Source organism: Saccoglossus kowalevskii, chromosome 8 (assembly GCF_978046115.1).
Source record: "Saccoglossus kowalevskii chromosome 8, keSacKowa6.1, whole genome shotgun sequence".
NCBI lineage: Eukaryota > Metazoa > Hemichordata > Enteropneusta > Harrimaniidae > Saccoglossus > Saccoglossus kowalevskii.
Genome location: NC_140648.1, coordinates 38,615,533 through 38,642,154, shown reverse-complemented (window position 1 = coordinate 38,642,154; position 26,622 = coordinate 38,615,533). Strand labels below are relative to the sequence as shown.

Genomic DNA, 26,622 nt, shown 5'->3' with positions numbered 1-26,622 from the left:
AGCAAAGCTGTGTATGCTGCAGTGACAGCCCCCCCCCCCTGTGCTTTATTGTAATAATAATAATCTTTATTGTAATCGTATCCTTATTAGGATCTTGACAAAAGTGTACAATAAAGTATAGAAAAAAAAAAAAAGAAGTAAAAATAAAAAAATAACATTAAACACATTAAATAAAATTAAAATACATGTAACAATTTAGATTTTGAGGCAGATGACATACTGTTTTTTTTAATATTTTCTTCTCTCAGATTGAAACAGTTGTAAATATATTTCGACAGTTCTATTATAATTGACTCATTATCACTAGTCATTATGGCTATCATTTTTTCTTCATTTGATGTAATATTATTAAGATGTTTTGTCATGGTAATTAGGGGTTCTCTCACATTTGTGTAGAGTTTACATTTGAGCAGGAAGTGTTCTTCATCCTCTATTTCATTTTCATCACAGACTGGACATTTTCTGTCACTTATTTCTACATTACTGTATCTTCCCATTTCAATCTGCAAAACATGAGCACTTAGTCTAAATTTTGATAATGAAGATCGATGATGCGGGTTTTTTATTATATCTAAGTATTTTTCAAATGTAAAGTCCTTTTTTAGCTGCCTATAGGTACGAAGTTTATTTTTGTGGTTGATGCCTTTATTATCGTTGTTTAGAGTGTTCCTGGCATGTACTTTAAATTTGGTTATTAGTTTGTCAGTTATTTGTTCAATAAAGTTATCTTCTATGTTTTTATCACTCCATGCACTTTCCATGCTTGTATACTCTAGGCAATTTTTTATGCTGGATACCCAGTTTTGAGTGCCAGAATTGTCCAGAGCGATGCCAAGCTTGTACGCATCATATATTAGTGTATTATATTATATTATATTATATTATCATATATTAGTGTATTGTATAATACTGAGAATCAAGTGAATAACAGAGACTTTGCGGTGGGTGGGTGGGAAAAATCGTTCGACAGCAAGCAATGAAGCAAGTGTTATATGACTGATGAGTGAATGCTTGGTTTAGTGGTTAAATAACCAAGATGCAGAGAATTGATTGGTTGGGGATCGGAGGATTATGGAATATACAAAATATGATTGGTTACCGAGAATGCAGGTTAAGGAATGTGTACTTAATAACAAAGCATGGCAATGAAACAAAGGACTGGATGTGTAATGCAGAAAGAGGATTATTATAAGTATGAGGGTAATAATTACGGTAAAACATAACATTGAACAAAAGACTGGCAACTGGGTGAGGCAAATGAACCCCATGGTCAGGTGTTAAGTATAAACTACGATTGTGAAAACATGATATGTAGGTAGTAGACAAGTGTGGTCGTCCCAGCAGTGTTAACCTCAGATTACTATGTAATCAGCCAATTAACACTGATGGGACTACAGTAGTTAAATCAAGTGGGGTGAGACCAAAATAAATGACACAGAGACAAGGATGCTGGTAGGTAGGTATGGGGGGAGCATCACATCCTCACGTGCAGGCGTCATAGCGGCCGACCCCATGATGCAATTCGCAGATTTGAATTACATCATGACATGAACAACGTGGTACCTGAGTGTTGGTGGTCACTACGGCAACCTCACAAGTAGGCGTTGTAAGAGTTGTTGCCACAGTACGAGTCACAATTTAGACTAACACTGCAGCAAGAACACCGTGGTACCCAAGCAAGGTTGTGTATGCTGCAGTGACAGCCCCCAAATTATGCATAGAGAACAACGAGCATGATTGTGTTAGTAAATGCAAGTCATGCAAACAAGATTTAATTTGCTTTGATGAGGTGGTAGCATGGAGACTACCCAAAACAAAATAAGAATAAAAATCAAATTATGACAAGAGCAAAAGTGGTTTATATGCAACGATAACGCAAAAGTGTAAGGCATGTGCTCAGCGAATGCATAAATAATAGAGAATTACGAATCCGAGTAAAACGATGCACAAAGTCAAATTAAATGCTTTTTAAAAATTAATGAATGACATAAATAGTAAAGTGAATTACGAATGTGAGTAAAATGATGCACAAAGTCAAATTAAATGCTTTTTTAAAATTAATGAATAACATAATAATAAAGTGAATTACGAATGTGAGTAAAACGTTGCACAAAGCCAAAAATACTTTGATAGTTCAATTGTTCAAGTAATGTTGTACCATGATTCCGGGTACCTTGCGAAGAGTGTTCATTGAATTGGCGTCTTAATGTAGGTTTGGTAGGCATCACTCTTCCATCGTCCAAGGCATTTGATTAACCAATCCGGAATTCCTGCAGCTGCAGCGGTGGTGGCAGCTCCGCTTCGAAAACTATGGCTGGTGAATTGGGTGATATTATGTACACCACCCTGAACGAGGTGAATTTGCAACACATGTGTAAGCTTCTGGCGGGTTAGGTAGTCACCGATGGTGAATTGAAATGCAGGACTCTGTCGCAAGTGAGAGGTGTTTGCAGAATAACGGTGATACGCACGTACCGCACATACTGATGAATCAGAAGCAGCGATGACAATGATTTGACCCTGCCGAAAAGGATCAGTCTTTGATGCCTTTATGCGAACATTGAGCCCACAGAGATTGTCATCGATGTGTATATCTGCATGGAGTAGGGTTGTAGCTGTGTCGTAATATGTTGGAGAAGAGGCAGTGAATTCGCTTACTCTAAGAAAGCCGAAAAATGCGATGGTGAATGCTGACCACATCATAAGTTGGTCGATAGGGTGAAGAGAATGAGATGCACGGAGGGCGTTTTTCAGTTTCCGAAGTATACCAATAGTAACAGGAAGTCGTTGGCGAGTAGGCACGCTGTGATGTCGCTTGATTCCTTGTAAGGTGCAGTGTAGAGTGTTCCAGTTAGATATATCATTGACATGTCCTGCTTCGATGTGCATGTCGAGGGTGGCAGTTAGGTACAGTTTTATGGTGTTGTAGACTAGCCCAGTCGATGCAAGATATGTAACGAATAATGGTGTTGAGTGATAGGTAGACTCGGAATGTCATGAGCGAGACAAAACTTGAAATACCGAGACTGACCTGCAGCATATGTTCGCCGTGTCGAGACGGCCAGAGAGTGATAGGCGTAGTATTTGGCTTTTTTTCTTCGAGGTTACCTTTGGCAGCAGATGTTGGAGTTGCTTGATGTAGTCCCTTGTGTTGATTGGGTATTTTGTTGCTTGTGGTGCCAATGAACGGAATCTCTGTAGCTGCAATCGGGATAAAGAATCGGCAATGTTATTATTAATTCCACTGATGTGGGTGACCATGACATGAAAATTTGATTTGGCAGCTTTGAAGAAAATAGCTCGAACGAGAGCCATGATGAAAGGACAACGCGAGGATCCTTTACGCCAAATGTTGACAATACTTTCGTTGTCACAGTGAAATAGGACCTTCTTTCCATGCCACAAACTCCCCCAAATTGAACAAGCGAGGAAGATTGGGAGTAGTTCTTTCCATGCAATGGAAAGGTCGGGCTTGGTGCTGGATGGAATGGAGGACCATGGCAGCGAGAACCACTCGCCGTTAAAATAGCCTCCACACCCAAGTGTAGATGATGCATCGGTGTATAATTCCATTTCGGGTGAGGGAGTCCATTTTGATTGAAGGAAATGGGCTGAACCATTCCACATTGGCAGGAAGTCCCGCCACCACTGTAGATCGAGGTAGAAAGGCTGAGTTAATGTTAAATGCTGCTGGAGCTTAGTTACGGTAGTTGAGAGATTGATCATGCGACGCAGGAATGTCCGACCTGCAGGAATGCATTTGCAGGCAAAGCTAAGTATGCCAATTAATGACAGTAGTTCGCGTTTTGTGCATGATGTTATCATGGACCATTTTTCCAAAGTTTCTGTAATTTCACGTAACTTGCCGTCTGGCAAACGGAGTACCATTTTAGTGGTGTCTAATTCAATTCCTAGGAATGTGAGTATTGTTGAAGGACCCTCAAGTTTTTCCGGTGCAATGGGAATGCCAAGATCTTTACAAACAGATAACATTGTCTGTAAACTGTTATTGCAAATGTCAGAATTAGGTGGTCATGCGATGAGGTAGTCGTCTAAGTAATGGAGAATGTTATTGTTGAATTGGTCAAGATGCATGAAACAGAATCGCTTATATGGATATACCACTCTTCCACTACAAGAATTTACATTGTCAATTTGCATAATATTAACACAGCTCTCGATCTAGATATGACAACTGTCACTTGTCCAAAATAGTTTTACTTAAATCAATTACGTAAACATTTCCCATCAATCAGCTTTACTTGCATTGCACCATTAACATAAACAGCAACAAATATATTGGCGCTGCAAGAGGGCAAGTCAGCAATTTCATAAAATTCCACATTAACATTCAAGACACTAACAAATAAAATGAACAATTTACACTCATTTGTTTAAATTTGTTGTTAGTGTTTACTGCTTCTTGAAATGTGTGGATCAAATGAGGTCATTAATGTCCTCGCCCAACCTTGACATGCACAAGTAATAAGTGAATTAGACAAGAATCTGATTTAAAAAAATTAAGGTTATACTGTAAATGTGTTGTATTTTATTATGTAAAATTCACAAAACATAAAATGATGCAGGCAAGATCAGCACTATACAAAAATAAAGGTTAAACAAATTTCAATTCTAAATAAATTAAAAATTTAAAGAATTTAAAGTCATGAGCAATACATGGCAACAATCAGTTGTGTTGTTGTCATGGCAACATTCATTCATGTTGCTGTCATGGAAACATTCATTCATGTTGCTGTCATGGAAACATGACTGAATGTTGCTGTCATTGAAACAGTTTTTGGATAAATTAATACATGTTACAATTTTGTAAGGTCAACTGTATAAAGCGGAAAATCATGGCATAACACTTAACATCAAATCGATACATGATGACATCTCCAACTTTGTTTTCATATATTATCAGTTATGAGCTGATGAATAGACACAAATAGTTGCTGAGATTATTATTGAGAATAAAATATTGAATTTATTTTCTCCTGTCTACTATTCAAAATACCATGGTTACACGGTGCACCAAATGAGGAGAGATAATTTAACACTATTTGAAGGCAAAAGATTTCTTTCATTCTCAATGAGATTTTTGTCTAAGGTTTATCCCACCAAGCCTTTCTTTTTAATACAATAGCATGTACATAATAAAAAAATATATAGAATACTCAACATCTACAAGTTGTCAGTTCAATGAATAATAAAAGTTTAAAACAAATTCTCCCACAGTGCATTACACAATACAGCCGCTACAATGCCTTGTGGTACATATCCCACAGTGCATTGCACTATACAGCCGCTACAATGCCTTGTGGTACATATCCCACAGTGCATTGCACTATACAGCCGCTACAATGCCTTGTGGTACATCTCCCACAGTGCATTGCACTATACAGCCGCTACAATGCCTTGTGGTACATCTCCCACAGTGCATTGCACTATACAGCCGCTACAATGCTTTGTGGTACATTTCCCACAGTGCATTGCACTATACAGCCGCTACAGTGCATTGTGGTACATCTCCCACAGTGCATTGCACTATACAGCCACTACAATGCCTTGTGGTACATCTCCCACAGTGCATTGCACTATACAGCTGCTACAGTGCATTGTAGTACATCTCCCACTGTGTATTGTACAATACAGCCGCTACAATGCCTTGTGGTACATCTCCCATAGTGCATTGCATTATACAGCCGCTACAATGCCATGTGGTACATCTCCCGCAGTGCATTGCACTATACAGCCGCTACAATGCCTTGTGGTACATCTCCCACAGTGCATTGCACTATACAGCCGCTACAATGCCTTGTGGTACATCTCCCATAGTGCATTGCATTATACAGCCGCTACAATGCCTTGTGGTATATCTCCCACAGTGCATTGCACTATACAGCCGCTACAATGCCTTGTGGTACATCTCCCACAGTGCATTGCACTATACAGCCGCTACAATGCCTTGTGGTACATCTCCCACAGTGCATTGCACTATACAGCCGCTACAATGCCATGTGGTACATCTCCCACAGTGCATTGCACTATACAGCCGCTACAATGCCTTGTGGTACATCTCCCACAGTGCATTGCACTATACAGCCGCTACAATGCCTTGTGGTACATCTCCCACAGTGCATTGCACTATACAGCCGCTACAATGCCATGTGGTACATCTCCCACAGTGCATTGCACTATACAGCCGCTACAATGCCATGTGGTACATTTCCCACAGTGCATTGCATTATACAGCCGCTACAGTGCATTGTGGTACATCTCCCACAGTGTATTGCACTATACAGCTACTACAATGCCTTGTGGTACATCTCCCACAGTGCATTGCACTATACAGCTGCTACAGTGCATTGTAGTACATCTCCCACTGTGTATTGTACAATACAGCCGCTACAATGCCTTGTGGTATATCTTCCATAGTGCATTGCATTATACAGCCGCTACAATGCCTTGTGGTACATCTCCCACAGTGCATTGCACTATACAGCCGCTACAATGCCTTGTGGTACATCTCCCGCAGTGCATTGCACTATACAGCCGCTACAATGCCTTGTGGTACATCTCCCACAGTGCATTGCACTATACAGCCGCTACAATGCATTGTGGTACATCTCCCATAGTGCATTACACAATACAGCCGCTACAATGCCATGTGGTACATCTCCCACAGTGCATTGCACTATATAGCCGCTACAATGCCTTGTGGTACATTTCCCACAGTGCATTGCACTATACAGCTGCTACAGTGCATTGTAGTACATCTCCCACTGTGTATTGTACAATACAGCCGCTACAATGCCTTGTGGTACATCTCCCATAGTGCATTGCATTATACAGCCGCTACAATGCCTTGTGGTACATCTCCCACAGTGCATTGCACTATACAGCCACTACAATGCCTTGTGGTACTTCTCCCACAGTACATTGCACTATACAGCCGCTACAGTGCATTGTGGTACATCTCCCACAGTGCATTGCACTATACAGCCACTACAATGCCTTGTGGTACATCTCCCATAGTGCATTGCACTATACAGCCACTACAATGCCTTGTGGTACATCTCCCATAGTGCATTGCACTATACAGCCGCTACAATGCCTTGTGGTACATCTCCCACAGTGCATTGCACTATACAGCCACTACAATGCCTTGTGGTACATCTCCCATAGTGCACACATAATAAACTACAGCTCCTATGGTGCATTGTACATCAACTCCGATGGTGAATTACACAACAGTTCCCATGGTGCCCTACACAGTTCCTGAAATTTACCTCTCAAAATAAAGTAAGCCATACAAACATGGCCTTGAGTGATTGAATACCACAAACTTGTAAGCTATCTGCAGTGTTCCAACATATTAGGGTTTGTTGCTATGCCAACTGATTTTATCATTTCACGTGGTAATCACAATAATCCGCGAGTTCTGCATATAATATGAAATAGAAATGATTGCATTGATACAATTCTAACTGAGATAAAGAAAATAGGTTGCAGAAAAAGTTACATTAAAAGTGTGATGCTCAAATAAGTTGCATTGCTAGGTACTTGCATATAACATTGTTTAGATTTCTAGATCAGTTTCATACAATATTATGTAATATTTAGTTTTTTATTTTATGCAGTAGAGTAATTTTTTTCACTGTCTATATCTTGGTAGTATTTTGAGAAACAAACAATGTAGAAACATTACCCGAGCAATCAGAAGTAAGAGTGGAAAATATGAGGTTCAGAAATCACTTAAGAATAACAGAGAGAGTGAGAGCGCAAGCGAGAGAGAGAGAGAGAGAGCGCAAGCGAGAGAGAGAGAGAGAGAGCGCAAGCGAGAGAGAGAGAGAGAGAGCGCGAGAGAGAGAGCGAGAGCGAGAGCGAGAGCGAGAGCGAGAGCGAGAGCGAGAGCGAGAGCGAGAGCGAGAGAGAGAGAGCGCAAGCGAGAGAGAGAGAGAGAGAGCGCGAGAGAGAGAGCGAGAGCGAGAGCGAGAGCGAGAGCGAGAGCGAGAGCGAGAGCGAGAGCGAGAGCGAGAGCGAGAGCGAGAGAGAGAGAGAGAGAGAGAGAGAGAGAGAGAGAGAGAGAGAGAGAGAGAGAGAGAGAGAGAGATGTGAAAAATTGCACCGTTTTACTATAAATCTACAACTTGGGCACACCCTACTGTACAAATATGGAAAGACATTAACACAGGCACTGAAACGAATAAATATGACTAAACAAAAATAAATACATAAATATACTACATTTGTTATGTGTGTTTAAGTTACAGTCATATTTATCAATTCAAGTGTGTACACTTCTGTTTCAAAAACAACAAAACTTGAAGTCTGATTTATGTATTGAATAAATACCCTGATTAAATTATTTACACTTTTTGAACACTGATTTCTGTATTTTGTGCAAATACTTAAAATACAAAATGTTAAACTTATTATTTCAATAAAAATTGTGAATGATCCGTCCTCAGTTCTGACACTCTATTATTTTTACAAACTTTTCTTTGCGTTTACTTTCAATAATTCGATTGAGGGAGTCTCTGTCATGCCATCCATTAAGTCTTCTTGGTGATGGGTTGGACTGGATGCGAGAGTTTGGTGGTGTGGTGAAAAGTATGTGTTCCCATGATGGATTCTTCTCAGCTCCTGAAAGTATACAAGACACTCAGAATACCAGAATTGATTCCACCAAATATTTGGTGCAACATTTAGCATGCTTTTAAGTATTTTTTTAAAATTATTCCTATCACGTTTTTCAATTTTATAGTGGTTACATATCTAAATCAAGATTATTGAAAAAATTTGGTACTTGACATTCTATTGGCTAATTGTCATTTATTTGCACATTATTAAAATTTATAGTGCTGAGAACAGATTTAAATCATCTAAATCAGCAATAATTAAAATGATATCAGCATTATTCATGATCTAATCAGCAATATCAAGTCAACTAGAAAGCTGGAATCTTACATAGCAATTGAAGATGAACCATATGCCATATGTAAACAGTTACCATTTATGACCTACCAGTGATATTAGGTTTATCATCAATAAGCAGATCACCACTGACAACAGTCTTGTCTCGTGTCAACACCATACGTGTCACAAAATCATTACCAAGATATTTATCAATCCACTGGAACTGAAAAATTATATGATAGAATCAAATGCAATAAACAGATGATTAAAATGTTGTAACCCACGGTTCAAATGACATTGTTTTGCTGAACCGACTATGCCTGGCCACACATTGTTTTGAGATATTCATAAGCAAACAGAAATGTGTAACCATGGTTACCAGCTGTGGTGTAACTGAGTATAAACTTAATTGAAACTAAATATTTTTTCATGGACACCTGCCAGACTATTTTATAGATACAATGATTGTCCCAATTGTTAAAGATAAGACTAAAGATATCACAAAGTGAATAACTATAACCCTGTTGCTATAGTAACCGTTTTATCGAAACTATTTGAATTGTGCATTTTAAATCAAATTGAAAAGTTAATCATGACTAGTGATTTTCAGTTTGGGTTTAAATGCAAGCATTCAACAGAAATGTGCATCTTCGTAGTGAAGGAAATTGGCGACTTCTATAAAAGTCACAACTCACCCGTTTTTGCTTGTTTCATGGACGCAACAAAAGCGTTTGACAGGGTAAACCATTGGAAGTTATTCAAAAAATTACTTGATAGGGGAATGCCTGTATTCATTGTGTGTTGTCTGTTGCATTGGTATCGAGGTCAAACTTTTTGTATGAGATGGGTTTCAGAAATATCTGCGTCCTTTAGAATGACCAATGGAGTTCGACGAGGAAGCATTTTTTTGCCAACGTTATTTTCAATTTATATTGATGATCTCAGTACTAGGCTGCAACAAGCGGGTGTTGGATGTCATTTAGCTGGTAAAATAATGAATCATCTTTTTTATGCTGATGATATTTTGTTAGTTTCACCTTCTGTCAAATCATTGAAAAAGCTCGTTGAGATCTGCGAGTGTTATGGTGAGGAGTTTGACATTCTTTTCCACAATACTTAGACAGAATGCATGTCATTTTTTCCAAAAACGTGGGGACAGACAAGGGTCCCAAGCGTGTACTTGTATGGTAAACCTCTGGTTTTCGTCTCAGTGAAAAAGTACCTAGGCCATATGGTGTCATCAGATGGCAAGGATGAAGCTGATATGAAACGACAATTGCGGTGTATTTATGCTAGGGCAAATTTTATTTTACGAAAATTTATAAAAAGTTCAGAGTACGTTAAGTGTTTGTTATTTAGAACGTATTTATACAGTATATATTGTTTGAATGCTTGGTGTGATTATCGTACACAAATTGTGAATACAGTGCGAGTGGCTTATAATAACACTGTAAGATTGATCTTTAGCCTTAAACGGGCTAGCAGCGCCAGTGGTAATTGCGTGAGAAGAAATATTTTGAACTTTGAATCTCTTCAGCGCAAGGCATTATATAACTTCAGTCAGTGCCTACTTATGAGCGATAATGCTTTAATTCGTAATTGTGTCAACTCTTGACAGTTTTTTCTTATCCCAAATTTTGGACTAATCTTAGACGTTGCATTTATTAGTGTTGGTGTTTGTTATGTATTTAATATGGGACATTTTTGGCCTGAAATAAAGGATTAATAATAATAATAATAATAATAATAAGATCAGAAACACTTTTCATTACATTTTAATGAAGTTTCTCACTCATGAACATATAGCAGCTAAAAATCATTAATTTAAAATGGAATTTTTCAGCAGTGGATATTGCAATGGAATCATTAATTCTAGAAGTTTTTGTGAAAATTTAATTGTTAAATGTTTCTCCAAATGTAGAAAAATGTTGACCCCCCCCCAAGTTAGAGAGAATCTAAATTCAAGTCGTCCCTCTCAATTTTAGAAAAAATGTGGACCATGGGAATCCCAGATGTTACACAGACAATCTCATAAAACAAAAGAAAACTCACCTTTTCAGTAACGCAGTGTGTGTACTTTTGTACAGGGGATGTACAGATAAACACATCAATACTAAAGAAGAAATAACAAAATGTTAGATTTACATGATAATTGGGTATTTTGAGCAGCAACAGTCACAGCTGCTGACTGACACCATCCGTTACTATCATGATCTAATTTGGGAATTTTCAGTCACCTAAATTTTACAATTTCTTGTCACTTGATTTGTTAACTTATTATTGTTGCCATTCACAAAAATATATCTGTACAAATGCAGCATTACAATTCTTACATATGTGCAGACAATGTAATGCATGTACAGTTTAAGTCTTAATTATTTGCTGTGTTTTGTTTTCACTCATGCGCTAAATTAAAACCTAGTGAATATCCATAAATAAATTAAAATTCAATGTTTTCTTCCAGTCAATTTAAAACCAACAAATCTGCTAAAATTAAAGACAAGGAATAATTTCCACTGTAAAGTACGAATGAAATCACTTGAAGGTCATAGGTCAATGTGGGTGTTGTAAACTTACTCATTCATGTTGTCTAATTCTTTCACAGTTTCTAGTGCTCCAGCAATTGGAGGAAGATCGAGGAAGAAACCAGCTTCCTCATAAACAGAAAACACTAAATCCTGAACATATTAACAATAAACATTATTAATCATCGTAAAATGTAATAAAATACATGTATATGGTTTCAGAATAGAATATATTGGTAGTAAGCATAGTAGTAAAATCAAAGACATAACAAAAATACATTTTCTATTTTTTTAGTAAAAATAAGGTAAAAATACTAAATGCACTGTTTATGCAAGTAATAACTACACATTTACACGATTTTTTACAATCTGTACTGAAAGTCTGTGACGATGAACTCACTAATTCTGGAGTGCAACTATAAATTAACACTAATTAAATAAGTAAAATACTGAACCTACTTTTAATTCTGGTTTAATTTTGGCGTACTGTTCGTTTAAGTAGAAACCATGCCTGTCTGCAACGTTGATGTAAGGTTCCCTAGGATATTTTTCTTGGTATCGCTTGAGAAAATGTCCCTCGAAATCAGCAAGCACTCCGTCCATATCGACAAGGATTCGTAAGTTGGTAGACATCATTACTGACGACAAATGCGGAAGCGTCGACTTAAGGCGGATTGTCTGAATTCTTGTGCAGAGTGTCTGTGGTCGTGCTGTGTTAAGTAATAACTTACAAAAGAGTCTGGTAAAATTCATGATACTATATAGGTTAAACAAACCATGGATTAACGTGAATTGTACAGTAGCGGCACTGCTGGTCAGGTTCTTTCGACTGAACTCTGAAATATCAGAGTGAGCGATTGTTCGTAAGGTCATAGGTTGTAACAATAAGTCAGGTGACATTCTTTTTCCTATTATTACCCGAGATGCTTTGCGAGAAATGTAGTTCGCCAACAAAATGGCATCTCCCCTTGAGCAGTTTGTGAATTCTGTAAGCACGTTGTCGGCACAAGGTAAGGGCGATGTTCGCATTTCTTGAGTGCTTTCAGTAGATGCGCATTAGTATATACAAAAAAGACGTAAAAAACATAGCACAGGGAGCCAGTGCAGACGTCAGACCAGACCAGACCATTATTTGGTTATGTCATGTTATTGGGCAATAAACTGCCTATATAGTTCCCTAACCCTTTGTAGCTCCATGTTCTGATCAAATGTAGACTATCCACACACGAGTGGAGGTAACACTGATAATGCCATCAAAAATAACAATCGTTTCTATCTATGCTGATATTGCTTTTTTTAGATTGGAATTGGAATTGGGGGGGGGGGGGGTTACGGCAGACTATTCGCACTTCAGCAATGTATATATACAAAAGTAATTAGCTCAGCTCACTGTAAAACTAACAAATTGTTTTCTTTTTTACTCTGTGGACGGATATTACTTGCGTTACAGTGGCTGCAAACAAGATGTACACGGGGAGTTGGCAAACTCCCTTGGAAACTCCCTATGAACATTGCAATATTATATAGCGAGGGACTATTTTATTGACGTTATGAAATGATCTAATAAAAACGATTTCCTACAATTTGTAATGATCTCACTTAACTTTGTGCCACTTTGGACTAATTAATTATGTACTGTGGCTAAGTTGTTGTCTGTTTTCATATTGCAACATTGTTGTAACTTATATACAAAGGAAGTTGTAAATTATCTATACAAATCTTATTTGTATGGGAGTGGATGAGGTTATTAGAATATTGATAAGGACTTTTATAGTTTGTGCCTGCTGTAAGTAGTTGATGGGGGGAAACAAGGGAAGCTTTGCTGTGAGAGTCTGATACAGTGCGTGCCACTGTAACATATACCTCATTTCCCTATAGTATGGTAGATAGAGCATTGAAATATTATATAATGTTTAATGCAATTGATCACTGAAAGATTGTCTTCGATTTTGTTTAGATGCCCATTGTAAATACAGAAATACGAACAGGTGCTGTGTGAAAGGGGAAAGTCCATAGCCATAATCTTGACACAGAGGGCGACATACCCTTGTTACTGTTATGTGCTCAATGTAAAAAGTATTACCAGATACCTAGCTTTTAATTACATTAACAAGATGCAATTATTCAAATTAGTAATAATAAATAGAAATAAAGACTACTACCTAATGCAAGCAATACTTGACCACATGTACGTACCCTTTTGTTCAAGTAATGATTCCTCAATATTTGGTTCTGAATAAATAGTACATGTATGTACCACATATCAAATGCAACAATTCTGGCAACAATTTGCAAGATATCTGGGTCAGAAATTCTTAGCAAACAGCTGAACATTGCCGTAGATTCGGCTCTGATTGAATTCTCAGCAGCCTAGGGCATTTAGCAAATCCATTGAATTGCATGTGAAGCTAATCAGGCCTAGCAACTTACTCAAAATTTGATAAGAAGCAAATAGTGTACTTTCCTTTCTAAATTTATACTTGTTATACAAGATTTCATAAAAATAAATTCAGTCAGTCAGGTTCTGACATGTATAACTTGCAAACGCTGTAACTGCTGTAATTCCAATTCATGGCTAAATTTTTTACTTTATTTGGCTCAAGACTTCAAATAATTTTAAAGTGCAGTGTCTGTCGCGCCAGCCATGCACAAAACATGAGTCTCATATAAACAAAGATAGCGACTTTGACTATTGTGCAGACCAACAAGAACAAACTGAGGTGTTAAGTTAATTTTTATGTGATTGAAAAGTATAAAATGTGATTTCATTATGGATTATGGGAAAATCAATGTTTATCAACACAAATATAACACATGTGTAGCGCAACAACCACTGCCCTTTAACAGACAATACAACTTGAATTGATAACACTTGTGTCCCATTGTCTAAATATTTATGTTTATGTCATATATTTGTATGATGTTCTTATTGTGTGATGGAGCTCTTTTGACCATCAGGGTGCTTGTTATTAAATGTTCATTTTTTTTGATTAACAATTATATTATTATACTTTTGAAAACTACCAGCCAGCCCAATTGCCTTATAGCTTGTTAATTGAATTCTGTAAATCAACAATAATGACATTGCTTATGTAGCTAATTGCATGAAAATGACTTGTGCTTAATTTCATCTTGATATTGTTGATACTAGGTAGCTTTGCACAACTATGTGATGAAATAAGGAGAAGCACTGACTTACTGGCAAAGAATGCACCTAATTTGGATACACTGCTTGGTACATTAGATCCACAATTACATTCATTGGGAGTTCTTGCTGTATTGTAAGTAATAAAACATGATACTGTTCTATATTATTAATGTACCATGAGCATATCACCTTTCTAAATTGTGTTCTCCCAAATATAGACCCCTACTACAAACTTTTGTAAACACCTAGATCTGAGTTAGATAGTGTGACACAAGCTGTGTTTACAGCGAATAAAAGTCAATTGCTGGAAGAAAATTAATATTTCTTTAATTGTAACTGCATAAAAAACTTGAAAATGTTGGATATATGACATCTCAGTAATCAAATATGACAATAGAACATGTATGCATTGTTATTAATCAATTGTGTCAGTGATGATGCTGGCAGTAAATATAAAGCGCAATGACTATTATCTCTTTTCCATTTTCTTAGGAATGTCAAGTTCACTTTACCAGCAAGTTCAGTTCCAGACTTTGAAACCTTATTTTCACAAGTTCAGCTTTTTTTTGCAACTTGTAATGGAGAGCATGTTCGTTATGCCACAGAAAGTTGTAAGCATTTTATTGATCTATATACAAGTTAATTTTATATTTCAGTTGCAACAACTATTTACAATAGGGTTCTATGTGGCATTTCATTTGCTATACTATACCTATTCAAGTGTTTTTGCAAATGTCATAAACAAAAATAAAAAAATCATTCTAAGAAATGAAATATTTAAAAAGCTGGATACAATGCCAGATGACTGACAATACAGGTAACCTTATGAGGATAGTGTAACTTTCAGTCAAACTGCTCTATCATAACAAATTTTGTCTATTTTTCAGGGCAAAGTCGCATGAGTAAAATCAGGCACCATTTTTCCCCAAAGAATATCTATAATACTTTACAATCGAGCAGTTTGAATGTGGCGTTATCTCCAAAATGGCAACAACCAATGAAATCTACAGTCACTAGATATTACATCAAGTGACTTGTGTTTAAAATATTACTTGATGTTTCAAGATTATTTGTGAAGTACTACTTCTCAGTGTCTTGAGTGTGAAGAAATTGACATTGTCCAGACGGCATTGTCTACAACTGATAATGCATGTATGTGTAAAAAAAGTCTCACAAGAGGTGGCAAACGAACAGGGGCTTGGTAACCAAGAAGTCACAGTTGTACCGTAAGGCTGTGGCAACTGCTAAATCATATTGAAGAAAATGGTTTTGAGGCACATCATAGACGAAGAACCACAACTGGCAGTAGTGTTATGAGAAAATAAATACAACAGGTCTTGTACCTGGACATAAATATGCTAATTAGCTGATTATGAAGTCAGATTCAACGTCTTCACGTTCTTGTTGACTGTTTACTTTCAGATGCTAACCTGGCTCATCATTTAACTAGAGTGTTGGTTGAGAAAAAGCAACCATTGAGAGGTATTGATATAATTGCTAAAGCTATAACTAAAATACAGATTCACCCAGCACAGCTGACTTCATTACATGCTGATATCTGTCAGGTAAGTGTTATAATGCTTCCAGGAAGTAAACTCTATCACTTACAATACATTGTCATCCACAAAAATCTCATTTTCTTTCTATTAATAAGTTAATGATGGACATGCAGACATTTTAGTAGTGTTTTTTAGCATGGACTAAGCACTACGTCCATTACGGCTGGCTAATCGCTCATGTGGAGATGAAATCTAGCGAGCTCTGCCTGGATCGTTTGCTTTTTCGGTTTCTAGCTTGGGTTGTTGCCGCTGGGTGGCATCTGACATTGTAGTTAGTAGGATAAGTTTTCTTTGTCATTTTTACCGTCGTTTTCCCTTTTGTGTGTAGTATTTTTCACAACAAAAATAAAACCCGGGTGTCGTAGCTTAATCACTTGTTGATTGCGTTACGTCACCTTTTACTACTGTAATTCGCTTCCCTCATGCATTTCGTCTTTATTTTATGCTTGATCTACGCATTTAAAAATGAATAGATGTAATGACAGCACCAAGACTCGCTGCCGTTTTTTGGTCTCCTAGTTTTTGAGTCGACTGTGCAGTGGTTATATTCAGAATTTACCAGCATCCGATATGCTTTTTGCCGTGGCTGTGTGCGAGGTTCGGGGTCTTTGCCTTGAAGGCGTGTGTTTTTAGCTCCGCTGTCGACTTTGTCGAGCGGAGCTTATCATATGAGTGATTGTTCGTCGTCGTCGTCCGTGTCAATGTTTTACTTTTTCGACTTCTTTTTGAAAACTACAAGCCTGAATGCTTTGATGCATGGTGTATATGTACCTTGGGCAGACCTCTCTCAGATTTGTTCATTTCATGATCATATCTTCAATTCTCTAATTTTGGTGAATATTTTTGTAATTTTTGGTAAAAAGTGATATTTTCGACTTCTTGTTAAAAAACGCAAGTCCAATTGCTTTGATATTACATATGTAGGTACGACATGTGTATCTCTCTCAGATTTGTTCATTTTGTAATGATATCTTTAGTTCTCTAATTTTAATGAATATTTTTGTCATTTTTGGTAAAAAGTGATGTTTTCTTGTTAAAAACCACAATCATTTATGGTGAAAAATGATATTTTTGAATTCTTGTTGAAAACAGCAAGTCCCATTGCATTGATACTGTGCATATTGTTCATTTTCTAATGATATCTTCTGTTCTTTAATTGAAATGTGCATTGCTAACAGCGGAGCTATCTCAGCCGAGAGGCTGCTTGTTTTCACTGGAGTTCTGAGGCCCGAGATATTTTTTTTCAGAGCCATCAAAATCGCTGAGACTGTCCGCGTCACTCGGATTTTCACAGCAAGGTCGCGCGTCGAGTAAAAATCGGTTAAAGTGAGTTGCGTGTTTGGCATGAGTGGAAAGTTCTCACGCTCGGCTACCGGGACGCCGAGTAGAAAGCCTGACAGTGGAGGTACCATTATTTTTTTGGTCTCTCCCTGTTGATCGGAGGGCATCCTCACCGTTTGTGTTTTCAGGCAGTGGTTTACCCAATTTTACCGGCTACAGCGAGGCTGTGCCCCTGGAGGTTTTTCCTCCTATGGGGCTCGTTGCGGGTCCCTTTGTGGATTCTTCCTCGCACGGCGCGGGGTTTGCCTCCGATTTGAAGGGCTTTGGTCGAAGGACTGTCGGCAAATTGCGTCCCTGGCAGGCCGGGTAGATCAGATGCAGTTGGAGCGAGCTGTCCATCGTTTGCATTCAAACACGTCTCTTCCAGGGAATCCCTCGTTCCCAGCCGCGGCTCTCCCACTAATTTGGGTGAGGCTCAGGCTCAGGCTAATTGCACCGGGTCTCCTCTGGAGCCTCAGGCATTGAATGCCAACAGGGTGCTGGCAGCCAAGCCTCCGATCCCGGGGCAGGGCTTTCAGGGCAGGGCAGGGCACACGTTGCACCCCCTACTTTCAGCCAGTCAGGGTTCGTCGCACGGTAATGGTGCAACGGTAACGAATTTACCCTTGTTCCCAGAGGGAAATGACCCTGTCATGAGACGCACAGTCGAACATGCTCTCTCTCACATATTTAAAGTGGAAAGGAGACATAGTTCGCTTGCGTCGGATACAGCCGGTACTTCGGGCGGTCCATCAGAGTCTTCCATCCAAACCAACCCCGTCGGCACGTCTCTCCTCTCCGTCCGAGTGCGGATTGAGGCGCAAGGGACGCAAACTGTGTTGATGGGCGGACGTTGGTCAGTTGCGGAGGAGGTAACGCCTAAGGCCCCCGGGTGGGGTAAAATCTTATGCAACACTTTCCGCTGGACCAAACGCTACCCGGCCGGTGTGTTTTCGGGACCAAAATACCCCCAACTGGATCCCAAGGCTCCTTCCCCCAGATCCCAGTACCACCAATTTCCGTTTGGCAAACCGGCGTTCCATGGGTGTTCTCGCCAGCTCAATTTGAGACGATCCATCACGCCCTGAGGACAGAGTTGCTTGAGCGCATTATTGTGCGCGCAAAGGACTCTGAGACCTCGGAGGCAGAGCTCACCAGCCTCCTAGACCGGGCGACACATTTACTGGTGGGCCACCGAACATCTACGTGTGACATCCCCTAGTGTCACCTGGCTATCTTTGCCAGGGCCACTACTGTGCAACGAGACACGGCCTTAGACACGTGTGTTTTCGCCAGCAAGCTGAGTCAGGGAGTACGTCCCCACCTCAGTGACACAGACTGGAAATCTTCCACCCTCTTCAGGGAATGGTGGGTACAGTCTCGGAGCTTCAGAGTGCAATGAACCAGAGGGTTCAGATCGAATCTGCTAGCCAGTTGGCCCTGCCAAGGGTAAGCGGAGGGCACCCCAAGCACAGAAAACACAACACCCTAGGGCGTCAGCCAGAAGGCAAGCGCTCATACCCTTCCACGGGAGGGAAGAGTAGCGGTGCACCCCCAGGGAGGAATGGGCCAGGTGGTGGCTCCTCACCGTCCCCAGGCGGTCGTCTACCCTGGCAGCGAGGGAAGCGTGTTTGACGCTTACCTCTGCGACCGGGGGGACAGGCATGTGTTCGGCGAGTGGCCAGGTCACAAATTAGTGACTACTTCAGGCCTTGGGTAAACTCACCTCATGGAAGAAGAGAGCACCCACCCCTCGCAACTGTCAAACCCTTGGCCACATATCCCTGTCGTACACAGATTGCACCGATGTAGTCCGGTTTGGAGACAGCGGGTGACCGATTCCTGGACATTCCAGGTGGTGACATCCTGTTACGGGATACCGCTGAAATCTCCATCTCTCCAGTCAGTGTCTGGGCACTGCCAGGGGACTCCCACAAGGCGGAAGCAATCAGGCAGGAAGTAGCAGTTTGCTGGAAAAGGGCGCCATACACAGGGTAGATCAGCCGGCATTAAGTCCAGGCTTCTACCCAAATGTGTTTGTAGTACCAAATCTACAGGTGGCAGGCGTCCAGTTCTGAACCTAGGCAGACTGAATCAGTACGTGCTCCTCGAACGGTTCCACATGGAGATGCCATTCAGGGTTCTTCTCTCCATCCACTGTTTTGAATGGCTAGCCCCACTGGACTTAAGCGGGGCCTACCTGCATGTACCGATGCACCCAGTGAGTTGCCATCTCCTTTGAATTGCCCAGCTGGGTATTCAAATTCAAAAGTATTCAAATTTTGGGTGCCCTCAGTTCGGGTTCTGCACAGCGCCCTACGTGTTCACCAGAGTGATGAAACGGGTAGTGCTGCTGCTTCACCAAATGTCGATACACCTCAAGCCGTACCTAGACGACTGGTTACTACACAACCTGGACAAGGGGTTATTAGCCAAACACGTCAGGCTAACACAGGATTTACTTCACTAGTTGGGCTCTTTAGTAAATCGGCAAGGCCCATCTTGACCCAACGTGCAGTTGGTGTTCCTGGGCATGGAGTTTGACACAGAGGTAAGCTTGGTACAGCTATTTCAAGCGTGTTGCTTATCGCTAAGCAGCCTAGCCGAACGCCTAGTCAGCGTTCCCTCAGTGTCCCTTCGAGAACTAATGCGGATCATTGGAATGATGACCTTGGTTCGAAGGGTGGTTCTCCAGACCGCACTACGCAGCCGCCTGGTATAATGCTTGTTGTTACAACGCTGAGCTCTCCAATGGGAACTAGATAGGCGGTGTAGATCTCGGACCAAGTGAAGGAAGTCCTGCCCTGGTGGTCGTCACTGGCCAACCTCGGACAGGGGACCCACTTGGACCCACTCGCCGCAGGTATGACTCTGGTAACAGATGCCTCCCCCCAAGGTTGGTGAGCGCATCTATTGGATGAACAAGCCCAATGATATGGCCCTCGCATTAGTTTAGAGCACTCGCACTACCACGCTTTCTACCCGTAGTTCGAGACCACAGAGTCCTGCTCCGCACAGGCAACACAGCAGTACTCTTCTTCAAGAAGGAGGGGGGACGCGTTCCCCATCGTTGTCGGTCCTAGCAGAGCAAATCCTTCTTTAGTGCCTGGAATACAATGTGGAGGTAACCGCACACCACCTTCCAGGGGTGAAGAACAGTCTGGCAGACGCCCTTTCAGGGCGGTTCTGTCTCCAGAACATGGAGTGGCTGGATATGCCAGTGGGTAGCCTCCAGGCTGTTTTGGCTCTGGGACGGTCCAAGGATAGACCAGTTTGACGCACCTCGGAACGCCAAGCTCCCGACGTACGTAACAATTGTCAATTTTGCATATATTTGGTATGACATTATGTTCGTAAATATCTGGAAAAATCTCGTTCGTTAATAATTTCATTTGTTTGAAATGTCTACCGACCATGTCCCAATAATTTGTTTGGAATATGGATCCTAGTTGGTTTCTCCAAATGATCAGCATTTATTTATCGTAATTCATGGGGATAATGTCCCGTAATTTGCGGGCTGTAAAACCAAATAATTAAACAAGTACTATTTATTATATATTTTTTTTACCTCGTGAAACTACAACACAGCGTAGAGTTGTCGCGGTGAAACAGTCTCCTTAAAATCGATGGAACTTCAATTATCCATTTCTCACCTTGAAATAAAATAAAAAAATTCGAAGAGCATCGGGGGGATATATTATTAACCAGTCTTACCAATCGCTAGCTTTATTTTATTCAAATCCATAAAATTCACTAGTTTTTCGACATTTGTTGGCAACTTCCGCGCTAAAAACGGTTGAAAATGTGGGTATGGTTCTCTCGCAAAGTCCCGTTGATAATACAGACAAATATGGTTCTGTGACCCAGGTTGTGCTCCGATCAGGTGACTCTCAGCCAATCAATGATGTTATAATAAAGCATATTTGACGCTAATTTGAGGGTTGTCGTACTATCCATTCTCCTGCGTCGATTCACATAGTTTTTTTGTGCTGTGACAGGCTTCACAATTATTCGCTGAAAAATGGCTGGGATTTGACCTCAGTTCAAAAAAAAAAAAAAAAACTGGGCTGAGATACAAATCAGTTTTGCATGTTGGGAAATAAGGTAAACCGAGATTGGGGTTGATGATATTCAGTATCGAAGGACTTCTGTGTGTATCATGAGTTTCAAATTGTTCATCGACTGGTCACCAAATATTTACGGCTGCAACTAAATAGACATGTTTTTTTCTGAAGCCCAATAAATTATTTCTGCATGTCAAGTGCTATTCGATCTTTTACATGGCATGTGGCTCATTTTTATTCGAAAATATATTTTTTGTGAGAATACGTTTAGAGTACGTATAGATTTTAATTTTGAAAATTGGATGTAACGTTTTACCAGACCGATGCCACCACAACCATCCAATCATAGTTAGAAATGTACGCACTTGTTTTGGAACTTTGTATCAAGATGGCAGGCGACAACGCTGACGCACCAGGCGGCGTACATGTGTTTTGCATGTATTAGTAGTCTGTGCACATGGTATCGGACTCGGCTAAAACTAAACGAAATACAGAAAAATACCACCGAAATGAGGAATCTGAATCTGTTCTCTTACCAGCAAATAAAATGAACAAAAATAAGGTAAATTTATAACAAGAACAGTTTCATTTCGTATAGCAAATTGTGTTGTATCCGAACGACGATTGCATCGTGTGATTTAAATTTACCACGATTTTTCTTGCAGTCAATATGACACTTGTCCCCTTGCAGATTGTAATGTACTTCACTTCAAGTTTTTCGTAACCAATACTCGCAACATTAAATAATTAAACAAGATATCTTTTTAAAATGTAATTTTACTCTTGGTCATATTATTTTATTCTCCTTACCGCCTTGAATTTCAAAACGATTACATATCGAACTTCTGTACATGTGTTTTTTTCTACTGCCTTTTCGTGTGAAAATAATGAGATCATACTCATGTCACAATACTTTGAAGCTGATGCCATGTTAATGCCATGAGACTGTGAAGCTGAGGCCACGATGATGCCACAAAATAAGCGGGGCGAACACAGCTTCAATTTTCAATGATGCGAAGTTGATGCCACAATGATGCGATGCTGAGGCGACAATGAAGCCATGCGTAGGCGACAATGATGCCAGAAAAGCCAAAGCTTTTGCGAGAACTGTACTGTATAATTATTATAGATAGTTAAAACAAAAAGTATTTGAACTTATGACGGCTGTTCAATATCTATGAAAACCAAAAAAGACAATTATAAGTCAATGTGAACCTCGGAAATTTTTTGGTAGTTCGAATTTGAAATGCCAGCGAGTGGGCGGTGATATTTCCGGGTTTGCACGGTAAAAAATAAAGCAGAAATTGTCCGGTCGAATTAAACAAACTGTCGTAAAAGTGAGCGAAAAAAATCGATTGCGCGTGGGTGGTTGGGCGAAATGAGTACTGTAAGCTAGATGCATTACATTGTTTGATTCGGTCACACAGTACTGTCTTTACTACACTCTTGCACCCATTGTTTGATAGCTTTTCAACAAACTTATTTCAGTGTTCTTTTAATTGTCTACAGTTGTGTCTTTTATCAAAATGTTTCAAACCTGCTCTGCCATTCCTGGATGTTGATATCACCGAAATTAGTAAAGAGGTATGTATAGTTTTAATGAAGACAATTCTCTTTTTCATCAACAACTAAAATAATGTTATCACATTTTAGATGTTATCCATATTTTAGCTAATTATTTCTATATTTTTTTATTTAACCAGGGTGGTTTGTACGATGCCACTCATTTTCTGTGTTATTACTACTATGGAGGAATGATATACACAGCATTAAAACAATGGAATAAAGCTATTTATTATTATGAAATAGTAAGTAATGCTTGAATCTTTTTTATAAAGTGAAAGAAATCTGGGATGTTCACGGTTTGTTAATTAACATGAGAGCGCCCCCAGTGTTTATTGAACTACTTCTGTTTGTAGGTTGAAAATCGTTTTCTCAATTAGCCTGTCCACACACCAGCTGACCAGTGACCAGTGTGCTGCAACATGTCTGTCTAATTATGACTGATGGAAATATACTATGTTCTTTGCAGGCCATTACAACACCTAGTATGGCAGTCAGTCACATCATGTTAGAAGCATACAAGAAGTTTATTTTAGTTTCTCTTATTCTGCATGGGAAAATCTTGAACCTTCCTAAGTATACCTCTCAAGTTGTCACCAGATTTATAAAGGTGAGTATGACTCATCAAAGTGATGATATACTGTAAAACATGTCTTTTTCGCGGGCATCTCTTTTTAGCAAATTTAGCGAGAGAACTGATTCGCTAATTCAAGATGTCGCTAATGACTTTATTATAAACTCAAAATGGCCACCAAACGACGTCTTTTTTTCTCCACACAAACTTTGTAAACAACACAAAAAAAACGTACTGACATGATAGATACACTTTATTGGAAAGTAAATTAACACAAAAAAATAAACGTATTCATTGCGGTCATTATTTCAATGAAAATAAATAAATGAAAAAATAACATAAATGAAGTGATGCTGATACCCGATATATAGTTTTTCTTGTTTTTATGGAGGTGATAACTGTGCATTTGTTTTGGCACGCGACAGACAAGTATTGTGAAAACCGGAAATCAACAATGACAAGAGAGATTCGCTAAATCAACATTTCGCTATCGTGTCATTTTGCCACAATTCGCTAAAATTACATGTCGCATTTCAACATGTTTTACAGTATATGTAGTGATTTTCAGCCTATATTAAGGTAGAGATGCAGTTTACCTGACAGGTATTTTAATTTGCTAATTAGGAAACCAAGATAACCTCCCTTGTCCACAAAACTATATATTTTCGGAAAGCTTATTGTATGAATTTTAACATTTTGTTAGTATTTTATTTTTATGGACACTGTAGTTTGAAATATGCACAAAAATGTGCTTTTTTGGTCAAAAGTGATTTAAAAAAATTTAGCTTCTAAACCATGCTTCTGTTTCCTGTAAAATTGGTTTATGGGTACATCTGTTTACTATGAAGAAAGTGCCGTCTTAAAAACTGTCTACCAGTTGTTAATTTTGCAGGGCGGCAGCTCAGATTTCACTACTTCAAGTTTATGCATAAATTAACACCCAGACTACTTGTCTGTACGATTGTTGTAACACTGTTCAACCAAAAACAATGTCCCGACGGCGTTTTGAAGATAAACACATTGTCAATCATTTGTGAAAATTTCAAAACAAAGGGTCGAAGCGTCTAGGAGCTATTTATTTTTAAAGTTCTGGGATGTGCACTAAAAAGAAGCTGAGATAATTGCTAATTTGCATAACAATTCACTCAGTAAGAAGTTTGCTAATGCTCATAATTAAAATGGCTGTAACAGTTCCAAAATTAAATGTATTATCGTTTTGTTAAAAGTTAAATATAGTGCATAATATGGAGATCCCGTCATTTCTTTTTTTCACCATGTTTCTTTTTTATTATTTATGTACAGCCTTGCTAAATCTTGCTAAGCATTCAAAAGAGAGAATGTTTGCACCTGTTATCTATATTTTAAAATCGTTTTTTGAGTATGTTCTACTATTCACAATTGTACAAAATTTTAACAGTCTATAGCCAAGACTGTTTGAATAATAAAAAGCAAAAAATAAAAAAATTCACTCCAAAGTGCCGTACAACCTGCATCTCTACCTTAACTGAATGAAACAAAGCAGTGTTCTTTCTACTGTCTTTTTGTAACATGTTATAAATGTTTTCATGAGATGCTACAAAACACCTGTCTATCAGTTTTTGTTTGTTTTTGGCAAAATCAAAGATTACCACTGTCAAATAGACCATTTTCGATTCACTGAAAGATCCTGCATTATGCAAAAAAACAGGGCAAACAAAGGTCATACCGTGGAATTTGACAAAACAATTTTTGGTTTGATTTCTATGCTTATGGTAATATTGTGTTATACATACATTTGTAAGCAAAGATATCTTTAACAACATATTCCTCTATTGAAAGATACGAGTTTTGACATTGAAATATGGAGAAAAATGAATTTCAAGTTCAAAATCAAATCATTTGACTTTTTGTGGCAGACATTTAAATCACATTTTTCATGCAGTGAATAGAAAATCACCTACTGTAAAAAAATTTTAGCTGGAATTAATTTTTGCTGAAAAGACTTTTGGTGTTTTTTGTATGGAACTTGTTGACAGTTGAATATAGAAAAATACTGAACCCATTCCTTCAGTGAAATTAGCAAAAATTAATTCCAAGCAAAAATAAATTAACTAAGGCTGACGCACACATGACATTGTATTGGCGTAAACACATCTAAAAAAATAATACATTCTGTTCAGGATACCACTCATCAAAAGACAAATACAAGACTTTCAGAACAACAAATTGTTGACTCCCGTGTGCGAAGCACAAAAGGGAATCTTTGCACTTACCCTGTCTGTATGTCTGTATGTCTGTCTGTATGTATGTATGTATGTATGTATGTATGTATGTATGTCACTTTTTTTAGTCCCCGTTCGGGCGCAGTCCGAAAACGGGGACTTATGTTTTGCCCTGTGTGCGTCCGTGCGTCCGTCCGTGATCACCTGTATCTCGAACATGCATGGACCGATTAAGTTCAAACTTCACTCATACATCACACATTATATGGGACATATGCACATGCATTTTTTTCATGATCTGATTAATGATAGCCGAATAGCGGCCATTTTAAGGCCGAAAATGCATCAAAATCGCACATTTTCACCATTCCGGACCCGGATCTCAGTTATGCATGGACGGATTTTGTTCAAATTTGGTACATACATTAAACATAATAGGACCTTGATGCACGTCATTTTTTTTTTTTGGATCGGGTTCGAAATGGCCGACTGGTGGCCATTTTGTTTTAAAGAATTCAGTTCTGGATCCGTATCCGAGACATGCTTGGATTGATCGAGTTCAAACTTCACACACACAAGGTACATCATGTCACAAATATGTATGTGCATTTGTTTCATGATCTCATTAACGATAGCCAAATGGGGGCTGCTTTAAGGCCGAAAATGCATTGAAATCGCACATTTTCACCATTCTGGACCCGGATCTCAGTTATGCATGGACGGATTTCATTCAAATTTGGTACATA

At 39.0% G+C, this 26,622-nt stretch overlaps 4 protein-coding genes across 7 annotated transcripts in view; 1 reads left to right on the top strand and 3 right to left on the bottom strand.

Annotated features, from left to right (window-relative positions):
- Positions 1 to 2,187: 2,187 nt before the first annotated feature.
- Positions 2,188 to 2,889, bottom strand: LOC102809479 (uncharacterized). Its single transcript, XM_006814772.2, has one exon. The coding sequence runs from the start codon at positions 2,887 to 2,889 to the stop codon at positions 2,188 to 2,190; it is 702 nt and encodes a 233-aa protein (XP_006814835.2).
- Positions 2,890 to 2,994: 105 nt separating this feature from the next.
- LOC102809372 (uncharacterized) lies at positions 2,995 to 3,993 on the bottom strand. The gene has a single exon (XM_006814771.2). It carries the CDS (start codon positions 3,991 to 3,993, stop codon positions 2,995 to 2,997), a length of 999 nt encoding a protein of 332 aa, XP_006814834.2.
- Positions 3,994 to 8,251: 4,258 nt separating this feature from the next.
- Positions 8,252 to 12,368, bottom strand: LOC102804620 (5'(3')-deoxyribonucleotidase, cytosolic type-like). Its single transcript, XM_006824993.3, has 5 exons — positions 11,907 to 12,368; positions 11,500 to 11,600; positions 10,975 to 11,035; positions 9,031 to 9,145; positions 8,252 to 8,649 (listed from the first exon to the last, which is right to left on the bottom strand). Exons 1-5 carry the CDS (start codon positions 12,345 to 12,347, stop codon positions 8,471 to 8,473), a joined length of 897 nt encoding a protein of 298 aa, XP_006825056.2. The 5' UTR covers positions 12,348 to 12,368; the 3' UTR covers positions 8,252 to 8,470.
- Positions 12,369 to 12,373: 5 nt separating this feature from the next.
- LOC100374854 (COP9 signalosome complex subunit 3-like) overlaps positions 12,374 to 26,622 on the top strand; it is an 80,022-nt gene continuing 65,773 nt past the window's right edge. For all 4 annotated transcript variants that reach the window (XM_085502587.1, XM_085502586.1, XM_085502584.1 and 1 more), the window contains exons 1-7: positions 12,374 to 12,457; positions 14,599 to 14,728; positions 15,088 to 15,206; positions 16,018 to 16,160; positions 23,048 to 23,122; positions 23,242 to 23,346; positions 23,571 to 23,711. In XM_085502587.1, the coding sequence (XP_085358713.1) occupies positions 12,403 to 12,457; positions 14,599 to 14,728; positions 15,088 to 15,206; positions 16,018 to 16,160; positions 23,048 to 23,122; positions 23,242 to 23,346; positions 23,571 to 23,711 (768 nt within the window). In that variant the 5' untranslated portion in view covers positions 12,374 to 12,402. The remainder of the gene's footprint in view (positions 12,458 to 14,598; positions 14,729 to 15,087; positions 15,207 to 16,017; positions 16,161 to 23,047; positions 23,123 to 23,241; positions 23,347 to 23,570; positions 23,712 to 26,622) is intronic.

Coding starts and splice junctions, on each gene's coding strand:
- LOC102809372 (XM_006814771.2), bottom strand. CDS start 3,993: ATGTTATCTGTTTGTAAAGATCTTGGCATTCCCATTGCACCGGAAAAA.
- LOC102804620 (XM_006824993.3), bottom strand. CDS start 12,347: ATGTCACCTGACTTATTGTTACAACCTATGACCTTACGAACAATCGCT. Junction 11,036..11,499: donor GAATTAGACAACATGAATGA/GTAAGTTTACAA, acceptor TTTCTTCTTTAG/TATTGATGTGTTTATCTGTA. Junction 9,146..10,974: donor CACACTGCGTTACTGAAAAG/GTGAGTTTTCTT, acceptor ATAATTTTTCAG/TTCCAGTGGATTGATAAATA.
- LOC102809479 (XM_006814772.2), bottom strand. CDS start 2,889: ATGCACATCGAAGCAGGACATGTCAATGATATATCTAACTGGAACACT.